The sequence below is a fragment of the Manduca sexta genome, chromosome 23 (genome assembly GCF_014839805.1).
Source record: "Manduca sexta isolate Smith_Timp_Sample1 chromosome 23, JHU_Msex_v1.0, whole genome shotgun sequence".
NCBI classification, from domain to species: Eukaryota; Metazoa; Arthropoda; class Insecta; order Lepidoptera; family Sphingidae; genus Manduca; species Manduca sexta.
This window is the reverse complement of record NC_051137.1, coordinates 13,890,518-13,914,308: the sequence shown is the minus strand read 5'-3', so window position 1 is coordinate 13,914,308 and position 23,791 is coordinate 13,890,518. Positions and strand designations below refer to the sequence as shown.

Genomic DNA, 23,791 nt, shown 5'->3' with positions numbered 1-23,791 from the left:
TTGACGACTTGTCATTCAAAATTTCATTTCAATCCGTTTTAATTTTAGAGCGCGAATGTTATGATTTCTGTGAGGGAGTCAGGTCGCAAGCGCCGGCTCGTCGACTATTTTGGATGTAGCTCTTCATACCGGCATCTGGAGTGTGTTCTATCGTAACTATTTTTATTTTCCACGAAATAAACGCTCATGTTTATGTTGGAGAGAAGAATACCGCAGAACACTGGTTAAGAGCTATTTTATTTGGTAACAATGTTTATTCGACGATTACGACGAGGATTAAAACGATTGCTAATATTGGATTCGTTATTTTTTTTATTTGTAATATCGGTGTCGTAATTGCCTTTTATGAGGATTTAGAATGATTTTATTTGCAGTGAAGTCGAAGTATTTAGTTTTGTAAGTAATAAAATGATCAAGGAAATTGATGGAGAAGACACATTTAACAATGGCTGTTAAATTTCACTTATCGAGATGAAGCGATATCACAGAAATATCATACATAGTGTGTTCAAAAAGTATCGCGAATTTTGAATTTTCGCGGTTTACGTATATTCGAATTTCGATTTTTTTGTGGCGTTATGTTGGTACATATGTCTCTCACTTATGCTGACAAGTTCGGCCATCCACGATAAAACTATGTTAAGAATTAAAACGCGGAAGAACAACGACTGATCATAATACCACACTGATACCTGCACAGGTGTAATACAAAATTGCGCGATGCTCGTCGGTTATGGCAAAACAAATGTGAGCACCTCAAAACATTCCCGAGTAGAGCAGCCAGAGACTGGCCAGCAGCAGCACCAGGATGAGGTAGGTGGCGATCAAGTTGGTGGTCTCGTGGTTCGGCATGGTCGCGGCCCGGGGCGCCTTCACTGGACAAGCGGTTCCAAGGAACTGAGTGGACACGCGAATGTGTCGCCCGCCAGCACCTCGCCTACGCCACGCCACGCCTCTTTCTCACGCCAAATATTTTCACATTTATAAATATGAACGTACTTATAATAGACCGTTACTGTGACACCTGTCTTAATTTTTACCCTCCGATGTTGATCGATCACTAATTAGTTAAGCACGAGACACACTGGGACTTACACTGTTCTGGTAATGTTGTTGGACGGGTGTTAGAAGACGGTAGAGTACAGGAGCCAGAGACAGAACAGGAGGATCACAAGGATCATGTACGTGGCGGCAAGGTTGACGGTCTCCGCGTTGATAGGCATGGTTGCAAGTTAACGGAACAGGCTGGACTGACCGAAGGAGGGTCTTCAGTCCGCCAGAAGCATTAAAACTACGTCAGTCGACAGGGACATACTCCAGGCGGAAGGATCATTCCAGATTTTTTGCCGTTTTTTTTTATAAAATCCATCTTTTTACGTAAAAAAAGAAGAAAAGACAAACGAAAACTAAGTTCATAGACGGGCAGCGATTCGCAATGTGTCATTGCACTCGACGACGGTATTAAAGTCAATTTATGGAATCATATTTCATGTACAAGGATATTCCTATAAATTATTTTGGTCCGAATGAATCATAATGTTAATGATACTTTATAAAAAGAAAGCTGGCGTCAACCTCTTACATAACAATGATTCGCAGAACGCACAGTTACGTGAAACGAGAGAAAAATCGTTAGATAAGACACGGACTCGGTCAAAAGAAAGATAAGGATTTCGACTTCAATTACCTCGTATTTCCTGCGAAAGATAAAATAAACGATAATTGCTAAAGGAAAGAAAACGATGACGCACGTACCGTGCATTTAGATGTTGCGCTGTGTAAATTAGTAGTCTATTCGCATATTTTACAGTCATCTAATCCCATTTAGCACAGACAAAAGAAATTACTGGTCTCACTAATGCATATATTTAGAACCACTGCATATTTCGAGAGTTTGATGAAGGAAAACAACTATCGACGATTTTGAAGGTGATTCAGAACGTCTACTTACGTAAACATCCTTAGAACACAGAATACAGAAGCCACAAGGAGATGAGTAGCAACAGCAAGATGCAGTAGGTTGCCACGATATTGGTGCCTTCGGAGTGGACTGCCATGGTGCTGTCTCAAATGCGTTTCACGAACAACTGAGCCCAGCTGTGCCGCACAGGTTGACTTGTTAAACGAATGACGAACAAAATATGTTTTCGCAAACGCAGTGATTAATTCTCGTGTCTCGTTGGAATTTGTGACAGTATTAACATTTTCGAACGTTATTTAAAACTGTCAGTAGCCCTGCGGTGCCAAGTTTACGTACCGATGCACATGAGATGCGTCTGCAACTGCTCCGTACGAATGAGTGTGAATTTCTGATTGTGGAGGAAATGATGATTTTTTGGTACGTCTGGAATTCTCCAGCGATTGTATTTCGGCGGCGGTCGAATGCGGCCCTGGTCCGCATTCACATTTCTGGAGTATGATGAACCGCGCTATTTCTGCTGGAGCACCGCTGCTGCGTTTTTATATAAAACTATTATGAAATTGAATCAAAAATGTGATAAAAATAATTCAGTACAGGTTACGGTGCTGTGCACGTGTGGACGAATGTACAAATTGAATTTAATATCACGACAATATTTCGTTGAATTTTATATAAATCAATAAATTTTACGTTTTGCATAATCTTTTTGCTTAATATTTTACTTGGCTGAGATATCTCCAGAATCTAACCCATTTATTCATATATTGTATAATTAATGTAATAACAAGATACAGAATATAGAACGAGAGAAGTCCTTTGAATAATGGTTTAAAGATGACGTGCGTAATTAGCGTGTGACGCGACGACAAGTTACGTCGTCTGTCATCTCTAGGATTTGAATCTAGAGGCGCTGAGACAGTTGCTGTACAAATTACACAGTACTCTCATAAATTAACTGGAACCATTTGAGCATTGAACTTATTTAAAACAAATAATATTAATAAGAAATATTCAATTTTTGCCAAAAAAAATAATTTTGCATGCTGTGGTCTCCTATAATTTGAAGAAGCACGTCACACTGTTAATTGTGGAAATACTTCAACATTGTTTTAATGGCGATTTGTTCCTTAGAAGTCCTTACATAAATAATCACCCTGGATACAAGACCACAGTTTTTGCTTCTTCCCATCTAATCCCAATATGTGAGAAGTGTTCTTTTTTACCCCAGGGGATAAGTATTGTAATCACAGTTTTCTGAAAACTGACTCATAAAATAACATTTGTTCCAGTATCAAATTTACTAATACATTTGTGCACAATGTGTTTATGAATATTGAATATTAAGTGTAGGTACTTATTACTTGATTAATACTGCTTGATATAGCCATCGGTCAAAACGATAGTAAGTAAACCAGCAATAACAATAAGAAACACCTTATTCCAATTCATATCTAACAACGAAAGTAGTCGTGTAAAAGTAGTGCACAGATTCACAGACTTCACTGCATTGATGGTAAATATCATTTGTCAAATATGTCTAATCTGAGTAATAAGTTTTAAACTCTTCTACCAGGAACTTGTCAAAACATTGAACAGTTATCAGACGATTTAAAAAACCAGCATTTGATTATCCAAAGTGGTTCTTCACGTCCGAAATCTCCAGAAGTCTATCCAGTGCCAAATAAAAAATCTTGACATATCCGTTTTCTTAAATATTCAATGACTAAGATCATTGATATTTCCCTTTAGGTTGAATAACCATATAAACGCTTTGTAAGACATGCCAGATGGTTTTGGCGACAGTTCACTTTGCAAAATGATCTGTTCGTAGCGTATTCAGCACCTCTGCGCTCGGTGATCCATTGCATCATAAACGTGTTTACAGGAACAATCGGAAGAGTATTTTAAGTCTGGATTTCAAGGACAGACTTATTTTGTACCAGTTTAGGACCTTATTTATCGGCAGTGACGAAAAATAGGTCAAATTTGTCACGTAATAAAACTGTTTTTGCTAGTGTTCATAGCTTTGTTTTTGTTTTCGATTGTAAACAAAAGAATAACTTTGTAATAGGTACCTATTGGGCATTATTCGTAATTCGTAAATAAACGTACCTATAGATACTTAAAGCTTTGAAATGTAAACTGTAAAATTATTTTTGTTTTCGACGCGACACACTTGACTCGAATAAACCTTGAAATATATTTCAAGATACATTGCGATTACAAAGGTTAATCGTTATATTTTAAATTAAATTAAATTTATTAACTGCATACCTCCTTATATCGGGTTATATATAGGTTTTCCATGCAATAATTAAAAGTGGTCCCCGCAACCAAACGGCGTGTTATCGTTTTTTTTATGCTATTTACTCGAAATTTTCAATACATAGAGAAAAAAATAACCATCATAAATATGTTACTTTTGTTATTTATTTTTTTTTATAATATGCATATTGTAAATATTTTTTTTCAATGAAAATGCCAGTATTATTGTTTTAATTTTCAACCAACATACCAACCATATGAAACGAATGCTCAAGGCTGTTTGTTGGAGGGAGGGCCTGAATAGAAATAAACCTTTTTTTTATTTGGAAATCTTCTTGGATCCCTTTCGTGCATATGTAAGGTAGACGGGGTATGTCGGATTTTTACCGACTGAAACCCCATGGTGATCTCTATCAGCACTTTAGAATGACTCCAAGGCCTCGATCCCAATACCTCCAAGCAATTTCAGTGCTAGCATTTTAAGCACGACTCGAAGGTACATTACTGGTCCCTCGACAAAGCTTTTTGGATGTCCAAACTGAGTCGAATTATTCTCTGAGCGTCTTCGTCTCCGAGATAATGTATGTACACTACGTAAAACATTTTACAGACAATACGAATCAACGTGCGGAAATGTGATATTTCCTGCTTTTAACCGATGTTTTATTTGAAATAATCGCGTTTGAACGTATCAGAATCTGGCACGGCGTTTATTTTTTTTTTCCATAGTTTATTACATTAGCAAAACGAAAAGACAACAAATGGAAAAGCGAATTGTTCGTGATGTATAACTTCCTTTCTATTATAAAACTAGTGTGTCTCAATGCGTGATGTCTGCCTTCATAAATACCCACAAAAGAAGTAAAATGTTGCTAGCCAAAGACAAAGCATGGGATTTGTAAATTTCTGGTACTAGTGGCAACTTCATTTATTAATGAGTCACTAAATAAGATATTTTTTATTGGATTCCGTGTTTATAAATTGCCTACCTACGATTCCTGATTAGGTACTGTAGTTGCAACTCTGCTTACCCATTCAAACATACACGTGAAAACAATGTACTAAGTATTTTGTATCAATTTGCAGTGTCTTTACCGCGCGCTCATCAACGCTTCCAGGTCACTGCAAATTGAAAATAGAACACAATTATGCTCGCTTCCCTCTCAAGATATTTTAGTAAAATCTGTATTTTTTAAATCTAGGTTGAAGACCATGTATAAATAGTTAATAGATATAAATAGTCAAGTTTTGGTTCGTTGAACATACCTACTTGACATTCTAATTGTGGTTGATGTAACAATATTAAGATCTAAATAGGTATTATTTTTCATCCTATTTAAAGTTTTAGAGAGTGACCCATTCGTGAAAGACTTAACACCCCAAAACGGCATTATGGAGTTTATTTTTTATACTGGCACCACAACATTGCCACACCTGACGGTAAGTAAGTGTAATGGAGTCCGACAGAATGTCAACTGACGAGAGATAATTTCTCGACAGTCGATACAATTATTCCCGCCTGTTGGAACCGGATATGCGCAGGCTGATCTCAGAACGCGACACACTTACGTGGGCCTTTATGACGGGTTTTAACACCTTGTGTACTGTGGTCACTATCCGGGCGGATGAAAAATATATCCTACTACCAGCAACAGCAGTTAACACAATTGATAGATACATTACTAGAATAATCCTTGGCATCATCGCAGTAATAGCAAGATAACGATAATAAAATTAGTGGACTTACCTATCTAATATAGTATTTTTTAAGTTATAGGGGGCAAACGAGCTATAGTAAATTCAGCTCGTAGTGAGAGTCTGTAAAGTTCAGAAGTACTTTATTACGCTATCGTAGCGTAATAAAGTACTCTGGTGCCGTCGCATATGCTACGAAAAAGGCCACTGCGAGATTTGGTTGGCATGCCGGTGTAGGGTATAGGGGTAAGGTTCTCATCCAATGCTCGCTCGGATGATGTTATACTTCCGAGAGTCGAGATTGGGCCTTAAGGCCGGTGAAACCATCATAGCCGTTCTACTTAACCCCCCAGAGGTGGTTGTGATATGTATATTCCCGGGTTTTTAAATAACTTTAAACATGATAAAAAATAGCCCTTATAGCTACAGATGATCCCAAATCCCGTTGAAACAGTAACTTACATTATTCCTACTGACAACCAAGTAATAAAATTTTATTGCAGAAAGAAGCATTGAACAAATGTTTATTGTATTTTGACTAAAAATATAACTTCTCGTATAGTCTGGCAACACAACGACGATGTATACAAAACGATTCGTTAAAATAGCGATGTCAGACTTTAATGATTTCGGAATTAAAAACCTTTTTCTATTGACTGACGGGATCTGCAAAAGATTTCTACTGGCCTTTCCTCAGAACAATAACAAGCATAGAAGTAATCCTAAGTCGATTTCATAGACATCAGATAACCTATCGGGCGACTAACTTTATAATTTTATTACATACTAGCTTTCGCTCGCGGCTCCGCCGGCGTGAAAGGGTTTTCCGAGTTAAAAGTCTTTCTTTATATATTCCAGGGATAAAAAGCCTATATCACTCAGGAATAATGTAGGTTCCTATAAGTGAAAAAAATCCAAAATTGGTTCAGTAATTCCTGAGACTAGCGCGTTCAAACAAACTCTTCGGGTTTTTATATGCATATAGATTGTTATTCGACTAATAAAAGTTAGTTTAATAAGGAATCTTGGTGACCACGTATTGAAGGATCCCGAGGTGTGGGTAGGCCTTACTGATTAAGGAAAGAAAAGGGATAGAGAAAGAATTTTTTCGCATCAGCCATTATACGGAATGTTACTGATATTGCCAAAACTAGTAGGTAACCCTGTCACCTAGTAAGCAAACCTCGGCTTTAGTATATCTATATAAATATTCCGTCCAATTGACGGTAAATAAAATGATCAATTCATAACATTAAAAATGTTTTCACGTTACAAAGTATTTCTCGCCGATACAAAATATAATTTTGGATTCTCTGACATATAACATCGCTAACATTGCGTCAACTCTGTTCAAAATTAGTCCAAGGTTAAGGGCGGACTTTGTACTATTCGTAAACTTGTTTATGTGTGGAATTTACTCCATTTTTACAGCAGTTACTACATTTTTCATAATAAATTTCGGGAATTACTTTTCGGCGAACTTGATTGTGAAGGACAAACAGGATCGTAACAAAAGAGTTCTAATATTATAAACTATACTATTTGTCTTTGATTGTTACAAAAATTCCCTAACAAAGTAACTTCTTTATTAAAATTCGTAGTACATATATATCGATGTTAAAATTTAAATATTATACCAATAATTAGGACTAAGACTATTCAATCCTCAATTAATTATAGAGCGCTTGAAAATAGTCGAATTTCGACAGTACTTATAGGTGGGAGAGCGTCTCGTATGCGGGAGTTCGTCTAGAAGGAGAGGTATTGATGCCATGCATCGACAATGATGCTTAGTGTATTTTGTTGTCGAACCGTTAGATAACAGTGTAAGTGATCCAGATGCAGGTGTAAAAAAAAGTAGATATAAATGTAAAATCTCAAACAATACAATGAATTCACAATTCGATTACACAATAAACGCTTTCTATTAAAATATAGATGCAAGGTTCCTTACATTGGAGTGTTGTGTAAAATGTGCTGCACACAGTAACAGTGTTATTTTATAAGACGTCAACATAAATTCATTTGGAATTTATGGCCGCGTTTCTTTATGATGTAACTAGTTGAGTAGATGATAAATTCAGAGATTTATGTTGAAATTTTACATATGTCTGAAACCGAATATTCTGTAGTATTTTAGAGTATGTATTTTTTCGCTAACCTAACATTTAGTTAGCTTTGCCAAAAATGAATTCAGTTATAAAATAACAGTTAATTGCTCACAGTTTACCATCTTTACGATGTATTAAGTTATTTGGGTTGGTTGTATCTTACAATAGTCCTTTAAAATATAATATTTTCTCTTCTAAAACCATTCAAACATCTGTACTAACTTTAGCATTTGTTAGTACCTACCTAATATTTGTAAGATATAATGTTTTGTAAAATTTCGAAATTATCTATTCATATTTAATTTGGGTATTTTGAGAGGATGGATGATAAGAGACTGACAAAAAGGGTTTATAAGGCAAATGTGGATGAAAGAGACGGTTGGGGTCGACCGCATCGAACCTTAAATGACAGATATCTGACAATCTCAGTAAAGGCCAGGCCAAAAGTACCCGGAACCGGCGGAAATGCATGAAAAGATTAATGAAGATGGAAGAATCGCGAGAAGTGTGCCAGAATCGTGTAAAATGGCAATCCATAGTCTCTGCCTACCCCTATGGGATAGCGGCGTGTAACTATGAATGTATGTATTTAATTATCACAAAGAAACTTCAGGTGCCTGTGCACCAAATACCAATGTACTTGATAGTAAATGAAGTGGGTATAGAGTATCAATGTACGAAAAATGATTAATGACTATCCGTCGCCAGTCGACACAAATATGCAGGTCTGTGGAAACAGTATAAAACAGTCTAGACCCCCAACACGATACACTTACGTAGAGCAAGTTTGCTGGTTTGACGGATTTTACACCTTGTATACGGTGGTTGCTACAATTGCGAATACAAATCTCACAACCAATTCTACCAGAATATTTGAATCTATAAGTGCGTAGTTACTTCTTACATAACACTGAAAAGGACTGCAATAAATAATGTATCTCTCAATATTTTCATAATAAATGTAAACAGGAGCTCGCGTATAAAGTGTATAGAGATGAGGTAGGTGATCTGATTGAAATATAGTTTATCTATTTATTCCTGTCTGCATGCGGGCCGCGGACGTGAAACATCCCAGCTCGTTACATTGACTGCTGATGGATAGCCGACAACTTCATTATTTATATTGAAATTAATTAAACCGATAGATGCGTTGTTCGTGACGTAAACTTGCAGTATGTGATGTTCTGCCTTCTTTATTTTAGAGATCATTTTTTAATGTCGAACAAATTAATGCTATCGGTCGTAAAAATGAAAGCAAATCTTTTCTGTAATATGCATAAAAAGTTTGTTGCTTCAATCCCATAGGGAAGTTGGATAAAGGCATATTGTGTTACTTGTAAGAAATGATCTTACGCAGTGCAATGTACTGCACGTGTCCAATCGAAACAAATTATAATTTGGCGATCATTTATCATGATGATGAACCTACTTACTCGTCTGCTCTTAGACAGGCAGATTAACTTCAGTTTATTTGTCGTTATATTATGTTCCTTTATGGAGGAATGTTGCAGCAAACTACAGCGCTGGAATAGAATTACTCTAATTATAAATCGGTACTTTGATAACTATTGTTGGTACATATACTAAAGGAGTTTTCCAATATTTTCCTTACTACCTGTCCTTTTATCTCTCTGTTCCCTTTCTACACACTTCTCCAGCTGCAACGCTGAGGTGGGCCCATCACGCAAGGCTAACCAAGAACAGATTTCCTCCTTTATAATGTTTAAGATCGATACCTAATTTTCACTCAGTGAAACATAGATAGTAGTAAAAACTATTTTCACATAAATCTAGGTGTGGATAAAAACTGACTAGATTTCCGAATTACGTGCGTAGGTACCTAGGTAGTTCTTAAAATAGAACACGAAAGTCGTAAACATTCTGCCTTAACAGATCATCGCACTTTCCACGCAATTATATTTATTTTTGTTCCCGTGATAATTTTACTTGGTCGACGTCTGGAATTATTCCAAAGAATTTTTGCTGGGTTCAAACACATTATTTTTTTCTTTAAACGACGCACGGACCTAATTCGCGGATGCAACGGCCGCCGTGAAATGTACGTTTCCTGTGATCAATTTGAAAGTAAAACCCCTTTGAAAATAGGCCGTTTTGATGAGTGATTCTATTTGAGAAAGTTTTATGCACACGTAAATTTTATCTACGATCGAGAGCGTTGATTGATTAGTGACTGTTCGGAAATAAAATAAATACCTACGTCTTTATACTTCTGTGAAAATAGACGAGAAAATTTAATCTAGAATATCAATTGGTTGGATAACTATAGCGTATTATTTAGATTGCCCTTGGAGGGATGGGCAGATGAGCGACGAAGACATTAATTTCCACTAATCCTCGAGCTTGTTTCAATTATCTAAGAGTGGCGATATATTAATATAAGCCTGTTCTTGAACAATAATATCTAGCTAAGATCCCCAAATAATAATATTAAGTATGGCCAGTTCATAAATGGATCATGGTACAGAGCACTACCACTAGGTACCCCGTATCATAGAAAGCCTGTAATATAAGGTGATTCTTCCAAAAAAGGGATCCAGATTCAATTCAGAGGAGAAGCAAAAATTCAGGATGGAAGTCGTGCCAATAATCTATACTATGTTACATATAAAGCTGAAGAGTTTGTTTGTTTATTTGTTTGTTTGTTTGAACGCGCTAATCTCAGGAACTACCGGCTCAAACTGAAAAATTCTTCTTGTGTTGGATAGCCCTCTGTTCGTGGAGTGCTATAGGCTATATATCATCACGCTATGACCAATAGGAGCGCAGCAGTAATGGCTTATCTCAGGAACTACCGGTTCGAACTGAAAAAATATTTTTGTGTTGGATAGCCCTCTGTTCGTGGAGTGCTATAGGCCATATAACATCACGCTATGACCAATAGGAGCGGAACAGTAATGGCTAATCTCAGGAATTACCGGTTTGAACTGAAAAAATATTTTTGTGCGGGATAGCCCTTTGTTTGTGGAGCGCTATAGGCTATATATCATCACGCTTTGACCAATAGAAGCGGAGCAGTAATGGCTAATCTCAGGAACTATCGGTTCGAACTGAAAAATTCTTTTTGCGTAGGATAGCCCTTTGTTCCTGGAGTGCTATAGGCTATATATCATCACGCTATGACCAATAGGAGCGGATCAGTAATGAAAAATGTTGCAAAAACGGGGAAAAATTATTAGTTTTGAGAGCTTCTGTTGCCGTGCGCTGCGTAAACGGTTAAAGTTATGCAACAATGATGTATGACGGGAATGTTCCTCTTAAAAAGTTCTACAAAAACATATTATAAAACAAAGTCCCCCGCTGCATCTGTCTGCCTGAACATGTTAAACTCAAAAACTACCCAACGCATTTAGATGAAATTTGGTATGGAGACAGTTTGAGACCCTGGGAAGAACATAGGCTCCCGGGAAAATATATAGCGTGATTTTTATAATGGAAAACTTTAGCCCGAAAAACTTTATAACGCGGACGGAGCCGCGGGCAAAAGCAAGTTTACATAAGAACATACGAAAGTATGTATTGTGAATGAAGAGGAAGGGACGGTGCAGGTCAGCCTCTTGCCTCCATCTGCCTACACTATGCTTCCAGAGACCATAGAAATGAAAACGTAAAACGCCTTAATAAAATATTATAGCAAAAAATACGTTGTGTTACCTCATTAAATTTGCTGTGGAGTGGGTTTGTTGTTACATTTTTATGGTATAAGTGTGTCGTATTATATTATTACATCTTTTCGTATGATTCGAACATGACTGGAAAGAGATCAGGCGTAGGACTAACGGCTTTACATGCTTTCCGAGGCATGGGGGTATCACACCGCCAACTTCCTGACTTTGAGTTGCGACTGAGTAATTTGATATGAAAAATCCAGTCACATTTTTTTTTTACCCGACTCGGATTTCGAACCCAGGACCTCAGCGCGGTAGTTGTACTCGAACCGATATTACAACTATGCCACCAGATAATTTAATCGTATATTGTATTTTAATTACGTATATTATGTTATAAAATATAATGAAATAATAAGGTTTCTATTTACATGAAACTCGACTTAACTTGTATTAAGTCGAGTTTCATATAATTAGTCGATCATGTCTGGACAACTCTATATGTCGTCTCATAATTTCAAATGTCAATTGTCAATCTGACATTTCGTTATGCAGGTTACTCGGGAAAGGTGAAAATTTTTTTACGATTCACGACGCGATAACGTTATAAGCTTTATATGTATGATGTGAATGTTTTATCTAATTAAAACCTTGTTTGATGGGAGAACGACAAAGATTAACGCGACCTGAAGACATGGCGACTACCAGCACTGCCGTAGCGACCGTCCCCGCTCAACTGCAGGAGGTATTTCCGACCTTTGTTTTGATACTTCTTATCTTCTCTATTTGATGTGTTAATACTGAGCATCGTGATAACTTGCATCGGAATCTTTTGTCAATTTTACTTTTCTAATTTCATCCGACGATGGCAGTTATGAGAAAATTCAGCCAGTTCGTTTTACGAACGCAATTTAAAACTTTAAAATTGGAATATTCAACTAATGCGGGTTTGTTGAGCGACATAAGCGTGTTGGATCTGAGTAGGGTTGTGGCTGGACCTTTTTGTACAATGACCTTGGGCGATTTGGGCGCGAACATTATAAAAGTTGAGAGTTTGGATGGGGACGAAGCGCGCAAATGGGGCCCGCCCTTCATAAAAGATAGCAAAGATTCGTATTATTTTTTATCAGTGAATAGAAACAAGAAGAGTATCTGTATTGATTTTAAAAGTCAAGAAGGTAAGTTTACTTTTTTTCTTGTTAAATCTTGTGTTAATCAAAATAGTTTTTTACTCTACTAGTGCCTTGTATGTCATATAGTAATTACTTTCATAGTGACACAAATACGAAAAACTCTAGCATGTTCCATGGCACATGAATATGATAGTACCCATAGTAAACAAATGGACTTTGACATTATTGTCTTTATCATAACAAACTCATTAGCATCACATTGAGAATTACATTACCAGCCATAAAACATATCTGTTCCAACACAATTTGCACCACTCTCCACTACATAAGCTTATGATTCAATAATAAAATACATATTAAAGAAAATAAGTCATTAGTATGAACATAAAATATTTTCATGACAAGATAATTCTATTAAATTATGTTTTCTGAGTCACCATGAGGTGTCACAAAAAATTATAAGTAGTACTATGTTTATTTGTATTTAGTCAAATTACTTGACAGTGAACTATTATATTCTGTAAATGTTCATGGGAAAAATTTTCTGCTTATTTATTTAGGCCTGTACAAGATACAAACAGTATTTATAGAAAGACTAGATAATAAAAGACTACCTGAACTTTCAGCTAACTTTAACAGTTTGGTTGTAATTTATAAATATTAAACTCAGGGTTCATAATATCTAAAATTAGCTACAAAAAACTTCAAATTAAATTATAATTTGTTTATTAGCAGAAATAGACATAACAGCTGTACTGCTATCAAAATATGTGTCCATGTAATTAGAAATAATAGAAATGTAATACAGTACAAATGAATTATTATAAATAATATTCATCAAAAACATTTAGTTCATTTTATGTAACAAGTTGTGCAAACATCAATTTATTATTTGAGCCAGTATTCCCCCTGGGAAATATGAATTTAACAATGAAACAATTTGTATGTAAATAAAAATTATACACACTCTACTAGTAAGATATAAAGTAACTGTCTTTACTTTAAGACAGTTAAGTACATTATGCAGCACTTTAAAGTCATCTTTTCTGTCTAATAGAAACTTTACAAGATAAATATAAATGATACATCTTGAGTTTGTCTTGAAATATTATCAGCCTTTGTTACACAGTCAGGATATGTTCTATGTCAGGATAGCTACCACCGTATACAAGGTGTTGAAACCCGTCATAGTGGCACACGTAATTGTGGCACATGTGTATATCCAGTTCCAACAGGCCGGCTTGTGTTGACTGTTGAAGAGTAATCATCTCTCATCAGTCGACATTCTATCGGACCCCACTTCACTCACCATGAGGCGCAGTAGGGTCACTTTGTCACGCACATATTAAAAAAACATTAGGATATGAATCAGACATGAAATGAAAGGGTATAGATTTGGTTCCCACACTTGTTTAAAATATATTTGTGATGCAATTGATATGTCATTAATTTGAATATTTAGAGATCTTCATGCTTTTCTAGTTCCTCCTATCCAATGTAAGATGTATATCTCAATGATGCTTGTATGTCAGAATAGGTGTGAAAGCCTCTTGCTACTAAACAATATTATAGGTCAGATATAAATATCGACTTTATCATTATAGGCAAGAAAGTGATCTATGACTTGGCAAAAAAATGTGACGTTCTTGTGGAGAACTTCATCCCAGGCAAGTTAGACCAACTAGAGGTGGGATACGAGAAACTGAAGACGGTCAATCCGAAACTTATATATTGTGCCATCACTGGTTTCGGCCCCAGAGGACCTTACATGAAGAAACCTGGGTGAGGTTCTGATTTGATTTCTGTGTCAAGTATCAAGAGTTAATCATAACAATCCTGAATTATCCGGCGATAGCTCTGAATAAATATTGTATCACAAAGCTATAGCATTTGTACTACGTGCGGTTAGTGTATACAAGACTATGACGTCATAAAATTATTTAACTTTAAAACCAGCCTTATTTCCAAAAACAATTTTCTTAGTTTCCTGAACAAAGAGAGATTAACAAAATACATATTATAATTTGGATATCATTAATTACATCCTTTAGTCTTTGCATTTCTTACACACAGATATGACGTCATCGCGGCTGCAATGGGCGGATTATTACACACGACCGGGGAACGCAACGGCAGCCCGGTCAAAGCCGGAGTCGCCATCACTGACGTCACTACCGGCTTGCACGCATTTGGAGCCATCATGACTGCATTATACCACAGACAAAAAACCGGCAAAGGACAAAAGATAGACTGCAACCTTCTATCCACCCAAATAGCTAGCATGATTAATGTAGCTAACATATATTTGAACTGCGGCATCGAAGGTCAGCGCTGGGGTACGGCGCATGCGAATTTGGTGCCGTACCAAGCTTTCAAAACAAAAGATGGTTACATGGTCATTGGTACAGGATCCAACGCCCAATTTGCGGACTTCTGCAAGCTGATTGACAGAGAAGATCTAATTACTGATGAGAGATTTAGCGATAACTCCAAAAGAGTACAAAATAGAGATGAGATAGTTAATATAATTAGTGAAGTTGTTAAAACTAAGACGAATAAGGAATTAAGTTTGCTTTTAAGAATGCATCGTTTCCTAACGGACCTGTGAATTCAATGCAGGATGTGTTTGATGATGAACACGTGCAGGCTATCGGGCTGGTTAAGGAGCTACAGCATCCGAAGGCTGGGACTATCAGAGTTGTCGGTCCCCCCACGGAGTACAGCGAGGGTGGTAACCTGGCTAGAAATGCCCCACCCTTACTAGGTCAACATACAAAGGAGATTTTGTCAGATTTCCTAGGATACCATGATGCTAAGATTGAGGGGTTGCTAGAAAATAATATTGTAAAATAAATATTTTTATATTTGAGTAGCAAAGAATAATAGAATGGTGATTGTAAAATAACAAAAAAATCAAAATTCTGGACATGCGCGTGTATGTCTTAATGGAATTTTAGTTATAAAGAAAATTTTGTGAAGTAATCTAATAAGAAGAAAGTGAAATAATAGTACACGGTGACAAATTTTAATAAAAACAGAGTTTGTAGAACAAATAATTTTCATAATCTAAAGTGAATTTTTAAGAAGCCTATCCACCATTTATAGTAAGCATAACGTAGCTAGGAAAAATATTAACTTTCTTTTGGCCTGTAATAACATCTTTGTTAATACAGACCAAAAGACAGATCAGGGGGTTTATTCTCTATACCACACGATATTTTGACAGTTTGTAACAAGCACGTAATCAGCCTGTGTATATCCGATTCCAACAGGCCGCCATAATTGTGTCGACTGTCGAGGGGTAATCATCTCTCGTCAGTCGACATCTTATTTGACCCCACTCCACTTACCATCAGGTGCAGTGGGATCACTTTGCGGTGCATGTATAAAAAAAGAAACAAAGAGAATAAGGCTTCATTCAGACTTCCTACGACAAACAACGCCTCTTAGTCGATATTTCGTGATAAAATACTTAACACAACATCACGGCTAGTGCTAACACATTATTAATAAATATTGCACGTATTTTTGTTTTTAAAAACACGTATTGAAGTATTTGGGTTTTTCTGCCCAGTATCAGCCCGGAGTCTGGAATTTGTGCCCGATATGGCGATAGGCTTGCTTCCCTATAGCATTATGGGACGGAACACACTTGGCTACAGAAGGTGTCCTGGTTGCGCCTCTGCATACCCCTTCGGAGATAAATGCGTGATGTTGTGTGTGTATCAAAGATGAAACGTTGAAGTAATCTTACAGTTTCGACTCTACTTTTGTCATGTTAATGTCAAAATTATGACGATTTTATCTGAAGGCAAATAAATTGTAATCTTGATTGTAGATAACTATATTTGTGTTTGTAAACATAACTCGATTATTGTATAATACTTATGTTTTATGTAAGTTTTATTCGTTTTATTTTAACAATATACTCATGCCTCCCACGACTGCCTACTACTATATCTTGCTATTCCACTGCGCTCGTCATACATGAGATGTTACGTCTTATTATGTCCAGTAGTTATACTGGCTACAATGTGCAACAGTGACTATACACTGTTGCTTGGCGGCAGAAATAGGCATTGCGGTGGTACCTACCCAGACGGACTCTCACATATGAGGGACCTACCACCAGTTCTAACCAAGTGCACTGCATTCGTCGTAACGAAATCAAATTTTCTACAATTTGAATTATTCTAGAATATTCTACAAAGTAATAAATTATCTTAACCCCAACACGCATGCAAAACCTAAACACAATATCTTTTAGTTTATTTTACGTCGTCTATTCTCGAAAGTTCCAAGGCGGTTTTATTAATAGGTTGGCGTGCTTTCTCATCATAAGAGTCTAGAAAAGGCGTTTTATAACCGCCGGGCATGGTAACGGTGTAACCTTTATCTGACCACGTCTAAATTTAGTCTTATAAATTACGCAATTTATTGTCCAAAATTATGCTCGATTACGATATTTTGCTACGTATAAGTTGAAACAAAGGGGGATGGTTAAAAACACGTTATATCTTTACTGTTAAATAAAGCTGTAGAGATTTTTTTTATCGCTAATTTCAGGAATTACTGGTTCGAATTGTAAAATTGTTTTTTGTGTTGGTTAGCCCATTTATTGAGGTAGTGTATAAGCTATATAATATCACACTATAAAAGATAAATGGTGACAAAATATGAGTAAAAGAACATAAATCAACAATTTAGAATATTTGTTAATCCATATTATATTTCTTGTCTATTCTGTTTGTAAGTGCACATCTCCGAAATTACTGAACGAATTTTCTTATGATTTTCACAAGTGGTCAGAGTATAATTGAAAGCAGAGTACAGGCTGTTCATCAAAATTGGATGTCGTCAAAAGTTATCGACATCCTAAGATATTTCCAAAATACTTTAAAACGTTGGTTAGAATTCGTCTACACGGACGGGGTTTTATGTGTATGAAACAGCAGGCAAAAAAACTAATTAGTAATATACTTGCAATCTGTGATGATTCTTTCATACAGACAAGTAAGAAATACCGGCTTTATTTTATAATTTTTGTTGCTTTATTTTGTCCATTTGGTTAACAACAAAATGATAATTGATATCAATCATGTTTTGTACATTTAATTATGTAATACGAAACAATTTGTACTCGCGATTAGATACCCTTGGCACGGTAGCATTGAAAAACATTAAGGCTTGGTGTATTTCTTCTACTTAAATTTCAATTCTACTGTGCCAAGGGTCTACTCAGTGACTAAGCTATGTTTTGCTGGTGGTAGGATATATTTTATATCCGCCCGAAGAGCAACCACCGTACACATATTTTAAACATTGTATTGGACGCCATCCCACTTACCATCAGGACTTTGCGTCAGGTGCAGTGAGGTCACTGCTGTGCTCGCATAAATAAAAATACTGAGTTAATAATTGCATAAATTGTATTTATAAAGGAGCCCGTGGAGCGCGTGGCGGTGATCACGCTGCGGCCGACGCGCACTCAGCAGCGCAAGAAGGTCGTCTGGACGGAGGACACCGTCGACAACGAGAACATGAACAAGAAGAAATCTAAATGTAAGACATTACTTAGCGTTATTCGATGGAATTACTTTGGTGAAGGCAGTGGCGGCCATAACCGAGGGCCTCAGGCGACGGCAAAAAGGGAGTAGTGAAAATCCCCGGTTTTAAAAGTTCCGTCGGGAAATATAAACACCACCCAAAAAATAGTAACTACCTGTAAAATTATTCTCTTAGGAGGTTTTCGTTACTTATCGATACTTATAAAAGAATACTGCGGAGAATAAGAGTTAAAGACCTAAACTTAAACTGAAGCTATCTCTGTAAATAAATTTTACAGTTATACAATGTTATTGCAAATATAATTGAATCAGTGAGTACATACTTAAGTATATGGGAAATATAAAAAGAACTACTGGCCCTATGAAAAATACGAGGTCATAATATTGAAATCATATAATTATGTATGTATAATTTAATACGACGAAATTTTAAAGGCCGAAATATCCATGCATATTAATTATTTTTACGTTTTTCTTTCAACTGCGAGAACTAATCACTAACTAGACGTGAATTTAAATTCTTTACTTGTCAATACTTGTTTAGTTACCCAGATTAAAGGTGAAACAAAATGTATGAAAAATGGACCTTAAGCTATAACCTTAATAACAATATTTCATTTATAAAGATGCAAAAAAATGACGATCATCCTTTAAGGCTCCGCGTGTCTTCGGTCGCATGCCCGTTTCACTTTCCGGTTATTTCCAGGTTGCTGCATATACGAGAAGCCGCACCGGTTCGGCGAGTCGGACTCGGAGGAGAGCGACGACGAGTGCGAGCACTGCTTCGGGCACGTCGAGCGACGCCGCGGGAAACACAAACACGCAGAGGACGGCTCCGTCACTGTGCAGGTAATGAGCCGCTTGACGCAGTGCCGAATTTATCTTTGTCTTAAGTATAACTCACTCAGCTTGTGCCGCCGTCCATGTTCAGCATGCGGGTGCAAATAAAGACTGATCAGAACTATGCTCTCCTCCTAGGCCGCGGCCTATACGGCCTATTAGCAATTCCAAAACTGCCTTGGGTGACAGTTTTGGGCCCGGCAGACACACAATCAAGACCAAGGTGTAAAGCCTCTGGGTAAGAGACGACAGATTGCGATCGTGAATTGACTAGGTTATTGTATGTGTCTCAGTTTGCGTTCGAGACCGTGCCTACAGAATGCTACACAAAATTACAAAACCATTACAATACGGTGAAGGAAAACATCGTGAGGAAACCTGCACATCTGAGAAGTTCTCTATAGGAATTTCGAAGGTGTGTGAAGTCTACCAATCCGCACTAGGCCAGCGTAGTGGACTAAGGCCTAATCCCTCTCAGTAGTAGAGGAGGCCCGTGCTCAGCACTGGGCAAGTATATAATACAAGGCTGATATTATTGTTTTATTATTTTTTATTACATATTAACAAAAAATTAAACACCTACTCGAATTTATTTTATGACAGTGCACAGTTAATTATCAAAGTCCTAACTTCTCGGCTAAAAACTCGGTTTTTATTTATAAATGTAATTATTGAATCGTCAGGAAGAGTCAGCGGAACCGACAGCGACCATAACCCTCCAGCCGCCGGAGCCTGCGCCCGCGCCGCCCGACAAGCCTCCACAAGACGGCTAGCTACATACACCCAGCGTCATAGACCCCTGGACTCCTCATCTATAGTTATTCATACAGTGATATTGAAGGGTCAAGATAGGGTGGTTGTCGACCGGTTACTAGGTCAATTTGAGTGAAGTTAAAACTTTTAGGTATTTAAGTACGGAGTTTATTCTGTTGTTTCTGTCCTTTTCTGGGCATGAATTAATTTAATAGGTATTAGATAAGACTTATCCCGCCTGGAGTGAATTATTGGAAGAGAGAAAAGAGATGAGGAAATCATGTTTTTTGAGGTTGAAAAACTGTATGAGTTAACCTGAATGTTTATTTAGTCTAATAAAAAATAGTTATTGGGTTTAGTATTTATGCACAAAAATCGATTTTAATCGATATAAAATTTTTGTGGCTAACACTCGATATTCTTTATTTGCATTATAAGGGACCGGTCGACGATCACTATCACAAGACATATTATATTTAATGCAGGCAGCAACCTTCCGAATAATCGATTGTATTGTACAAGTACAGTTTGAAAACATTCTACCGATCGTCGACGGAACAATTAAAACTCGTACAGAACTACATATTATGATACGTTACGATTTGTCGGTACGAATAAAATCGTATAACAAAATCGAACCGATTTTTCAGGAAATGCAACGCCAGTTATCCGAAACACCAACTTGCATGAAATTTTTAGATATTTCATAATCGTCAGCTTGTTAGTTGTATTCTTTTGCATATTACTAAATCTGTAATTATTTCTTATTTTAGGTAAGATAGAGATAAAATTAAATATTATTTTTATTTAATTTTGTTTTCTTTTTTTGGTCAATAAAATTAAAATAGTAGAAGCAGTGACATACGATCCAGTGTTGCCGAAAACATTGCCGAACACATTGCCGAAGGATTTGGAAACTATCTGGTGCTTATAAAAAGTGTTGATTATCTATACGCTTTAGATTTAGAACATTACTTTAGCCAGAATTAATTATTACTGTTCGAGTATTTATTATTTAAATGTCCATTGCTGGGTTATCGACCAACTTCACTTGACGGGCGAGAACCATTTTAGTTGATGAATTAGTGACCATTGTTTTGGCTTGTTCATTAATTGACTTTTGTTAATTACAGTAGATCTGCCAAACTTCAAATTATATGGTATATTCCAATTAGATAGTTTACAATTTAAATGTTATTGTTAAATGATTAAATAAAAATATTTAACAATTTATTGTAATTTATTTTGTCCTGCCCCAGATTATGAAGTCATTCATTTTGTGCAGTCATCTGTAAGTGAATTTCATTAGACCTATTTTTTAGTTATGTTCGGAATATAACACTGTATTGGCCTTGGTTGACTTCTCGAACGCCTTTGGTACCGTCAGCCACGACATCCTTCTAGCCATCCTCTCCCACCTCATGATCTCTCCTTCGGCTCTGGATTGGTTCTCGTCTTATCTTCAGGAACGCCAGCAGTTGGTGGGACTTGGCGATTCCTCGTCCAGTTGGTGCCATATAAACTCTGGAGTCCCTCAAGGCGGCATACTCTCCCCATTGTTGTTTTCAATATTTATCAATCTCTTAACTCAAGAACTTCAGTGTGCGTACCACCTGTGTGCCGATGACTTGCAAATATATTCTCAGGATGGAGTCGATAGCGTATCCGCGGCCGTTGACAGGGTAAACAGGGACTTAATTAAGATTAAAACCTGGTCCGACAATTTCGGTTTATCCGTGAACCCTGTGAAATGTCAGGCCATTATTGTAGGTAGTTCCAGGATGATCAGCAAGGTGGATAATACGATCATTCCACCCGTTAGATTCAACGATACAATCATTCCTTGGAGCTCTAGTGTACGAGATCTCGGTCTGCATATCGATTCTACCCTGAGCTGGAGGCCCCAGGTAACGTCAGTCTGTCAGAGAGTCACCGGTACCCTTCGTGCTCTTTGCCGTCTGAAGAACTTTCTCCCGCCCAAGACCAAGACTCTGCTGGTGCAATCCTTAATCCTTCCTATAATCGACTATGGTGATGTGTGCTATTTTGATCTGAATGCAGACTTACTCAACAAACTAGACCGACTTCTAAATAACTGCATTCGATAAGTGTTTAACCTCCGTAAATATGATCACATTTCTTCCTATCGTCTACAACTTAAATGGCTGCCTATACGTCAGCGGCGTTCGTTGCGAGCACTAACTACTTTATTCTCTTTTCTTAACTCCCCTACTCCTCCTACTTACTTATCTTCAAATTTCCAATACCTCTGTAATAGTCACGATAGGAACCTTCGCTCAGCTAACAATCTTCTCCTTAAATGCCCACGTCATAGCTCTGACTTTACTCACTGTTCTTTCGCTGTCCAATCTATTCTTCTATGGAATTCACTCCCAACCGAAATCAGATCGTCGACCACTCGGTTTGCCTTCAAAAAAGAGTTCAACAGTTACTGCTGAATGAAGCGGAATAGTCACCACCTTAACTTATAATATTATGTATATATGTATATATTCTTATGTATATATGTATATTTATACGTATATGTTTATATAATTATAATATGTATTTTATGTATTTTGATAGTTACAATGTTACTTATATTGTATTTATAGTTATTATAGGTATTTTATATATACCTTCTTTTTCAATGTCGTATTATTGTGATGCACCTACCTTGATTATCTCTGCACCACCCTAAGGTTGACTGGTAGAGAATGCCTATGGCATTAAGTCCGCCTGTATACATTTGTATATTAAGTGCAATAAATAAATATACTTTTAACACTAGCATCTTCCGTTTCCGCGTCACATTGTAAGGATATTCGGTTACCACTCTTGAAAGTTTGATAACATATTTATGGTTTCCGTTCACCAGGTGGCAGCAGCACGCTTAGTCGCCAATGTTTACTGCAGCTTATCCAACAGTTGTATTTTAAATACACAACAGGAGTGCCTAAAAATCCGCACTGGTTGATAGTTCCTTGTATTGGCATTGTATAAAATATGCTGTTTCTCTAAATAAAATACTGGTAACAGATAATTTGTAATAGATCTTTCTTAGCGAAACAACCAAATTTGGAACAATTGAATTCCCACAATCTCCATTAAATTCAAATAAAACAAAGTGAATGATTGCAGTCTTTATTACATCCAATAACATGAGGCGTTCGTACACACTCGTACAGTGAGCTCGTGTAAATGCACACAAATACCTTCCTACAGCTCGAGGGCACTGGGTATACACTATACATTCGAAAGGATAAAACCACAATTTTCTATATAATCTTGACTACAGATCCAGATCTCCAAATAATGGCGTACTGTGTAGTTCATCTTCACAGTAGCGGACGTAAAACTCTATCTTTGGGTCCTATGATAAACCAATCAAAAAAAGTCGTCCTTCAACTTTATTCTGATTGGACAATTTCTTCATAAATAGCAGCTTCATTAATTTCAAACATAAATTCTGGTGCCTCCGTGAGACATGTTACAGTTTATACTATAAAATATGGTCCGGTACCCATTTTGACCTTGTTCTATTGCAATATTAAGTACATACTCGCCAATAATAATAAAATGGCGGCTTATAAAACCTACGATAAAATACCTACGATAAAATACAATCACGAACAGCCTTGAAATATGAATAAAATGTCCAATTATGGAAGAGATATTCGAAATTACAATTAAAATCAGTTTTATAATAGGCCTGAAATTAGGCGTTTGAAATGACCTTTGCGAACACTATTCTCTCAAAACAGTAGTAACGCAACTCGCTACTAATTTCAGGACGGTCATGAGTATAACTATTTGTAAAAGCTGAACGCATGTTAACACATTGCAGATAATTTTAATCAAATCCAACAACATTAATGCA

At 36.7% G+C, this 23,791-nt stretch overlaps 2 protein-coding genes across 2 annotated transcripts; both read left to right on the top strand.

The window, feature by feature from the left end:
- Window positions 1-12,158: 12,158 nt before the first annotated feature.
- Window positions 12,159-21,142, top strand: LOC115445342 (E3 ubiquitin-protein ligase PPP1R11). The gene is made up of 4 exons (XM_030171573.2): window positions 12,159-12,363; window positions 18,193-18,313; window positions 19,025-19,167; window positions 19,842-21,142. Exons 1-4 carry the CDS (start codon window positions 12,277-12,279, stop codon window positions 19,929-19,931), a joined length of 441 nt encoding a protein of 146 aa, XP_030027433.1. The 5' UTR covers window positions 12,159-12,276; the 3' UTR covers window positions 19,932-21,142.
- On the top strand, window positions 12,411-16,659 carry LOC115445341 (succinate--hydroxymethylglutarate CoA-transferase). The gene is given in 4 exon segments (XM_030171572.2): window positions 12,411-12,796; window positions 14,356-14,533; window positions 14,825-15,318; window positions 15,321-16,659. Coding segments are annotated over 4 exon segments (1,269 nt in total). The 5' UTR covers window positions 12,411-12,483; the 3' UTR covers window positions 15,605-16,659.
- Window positions 21,143-23,791: the final 2,649 nt, after the last annotated feature.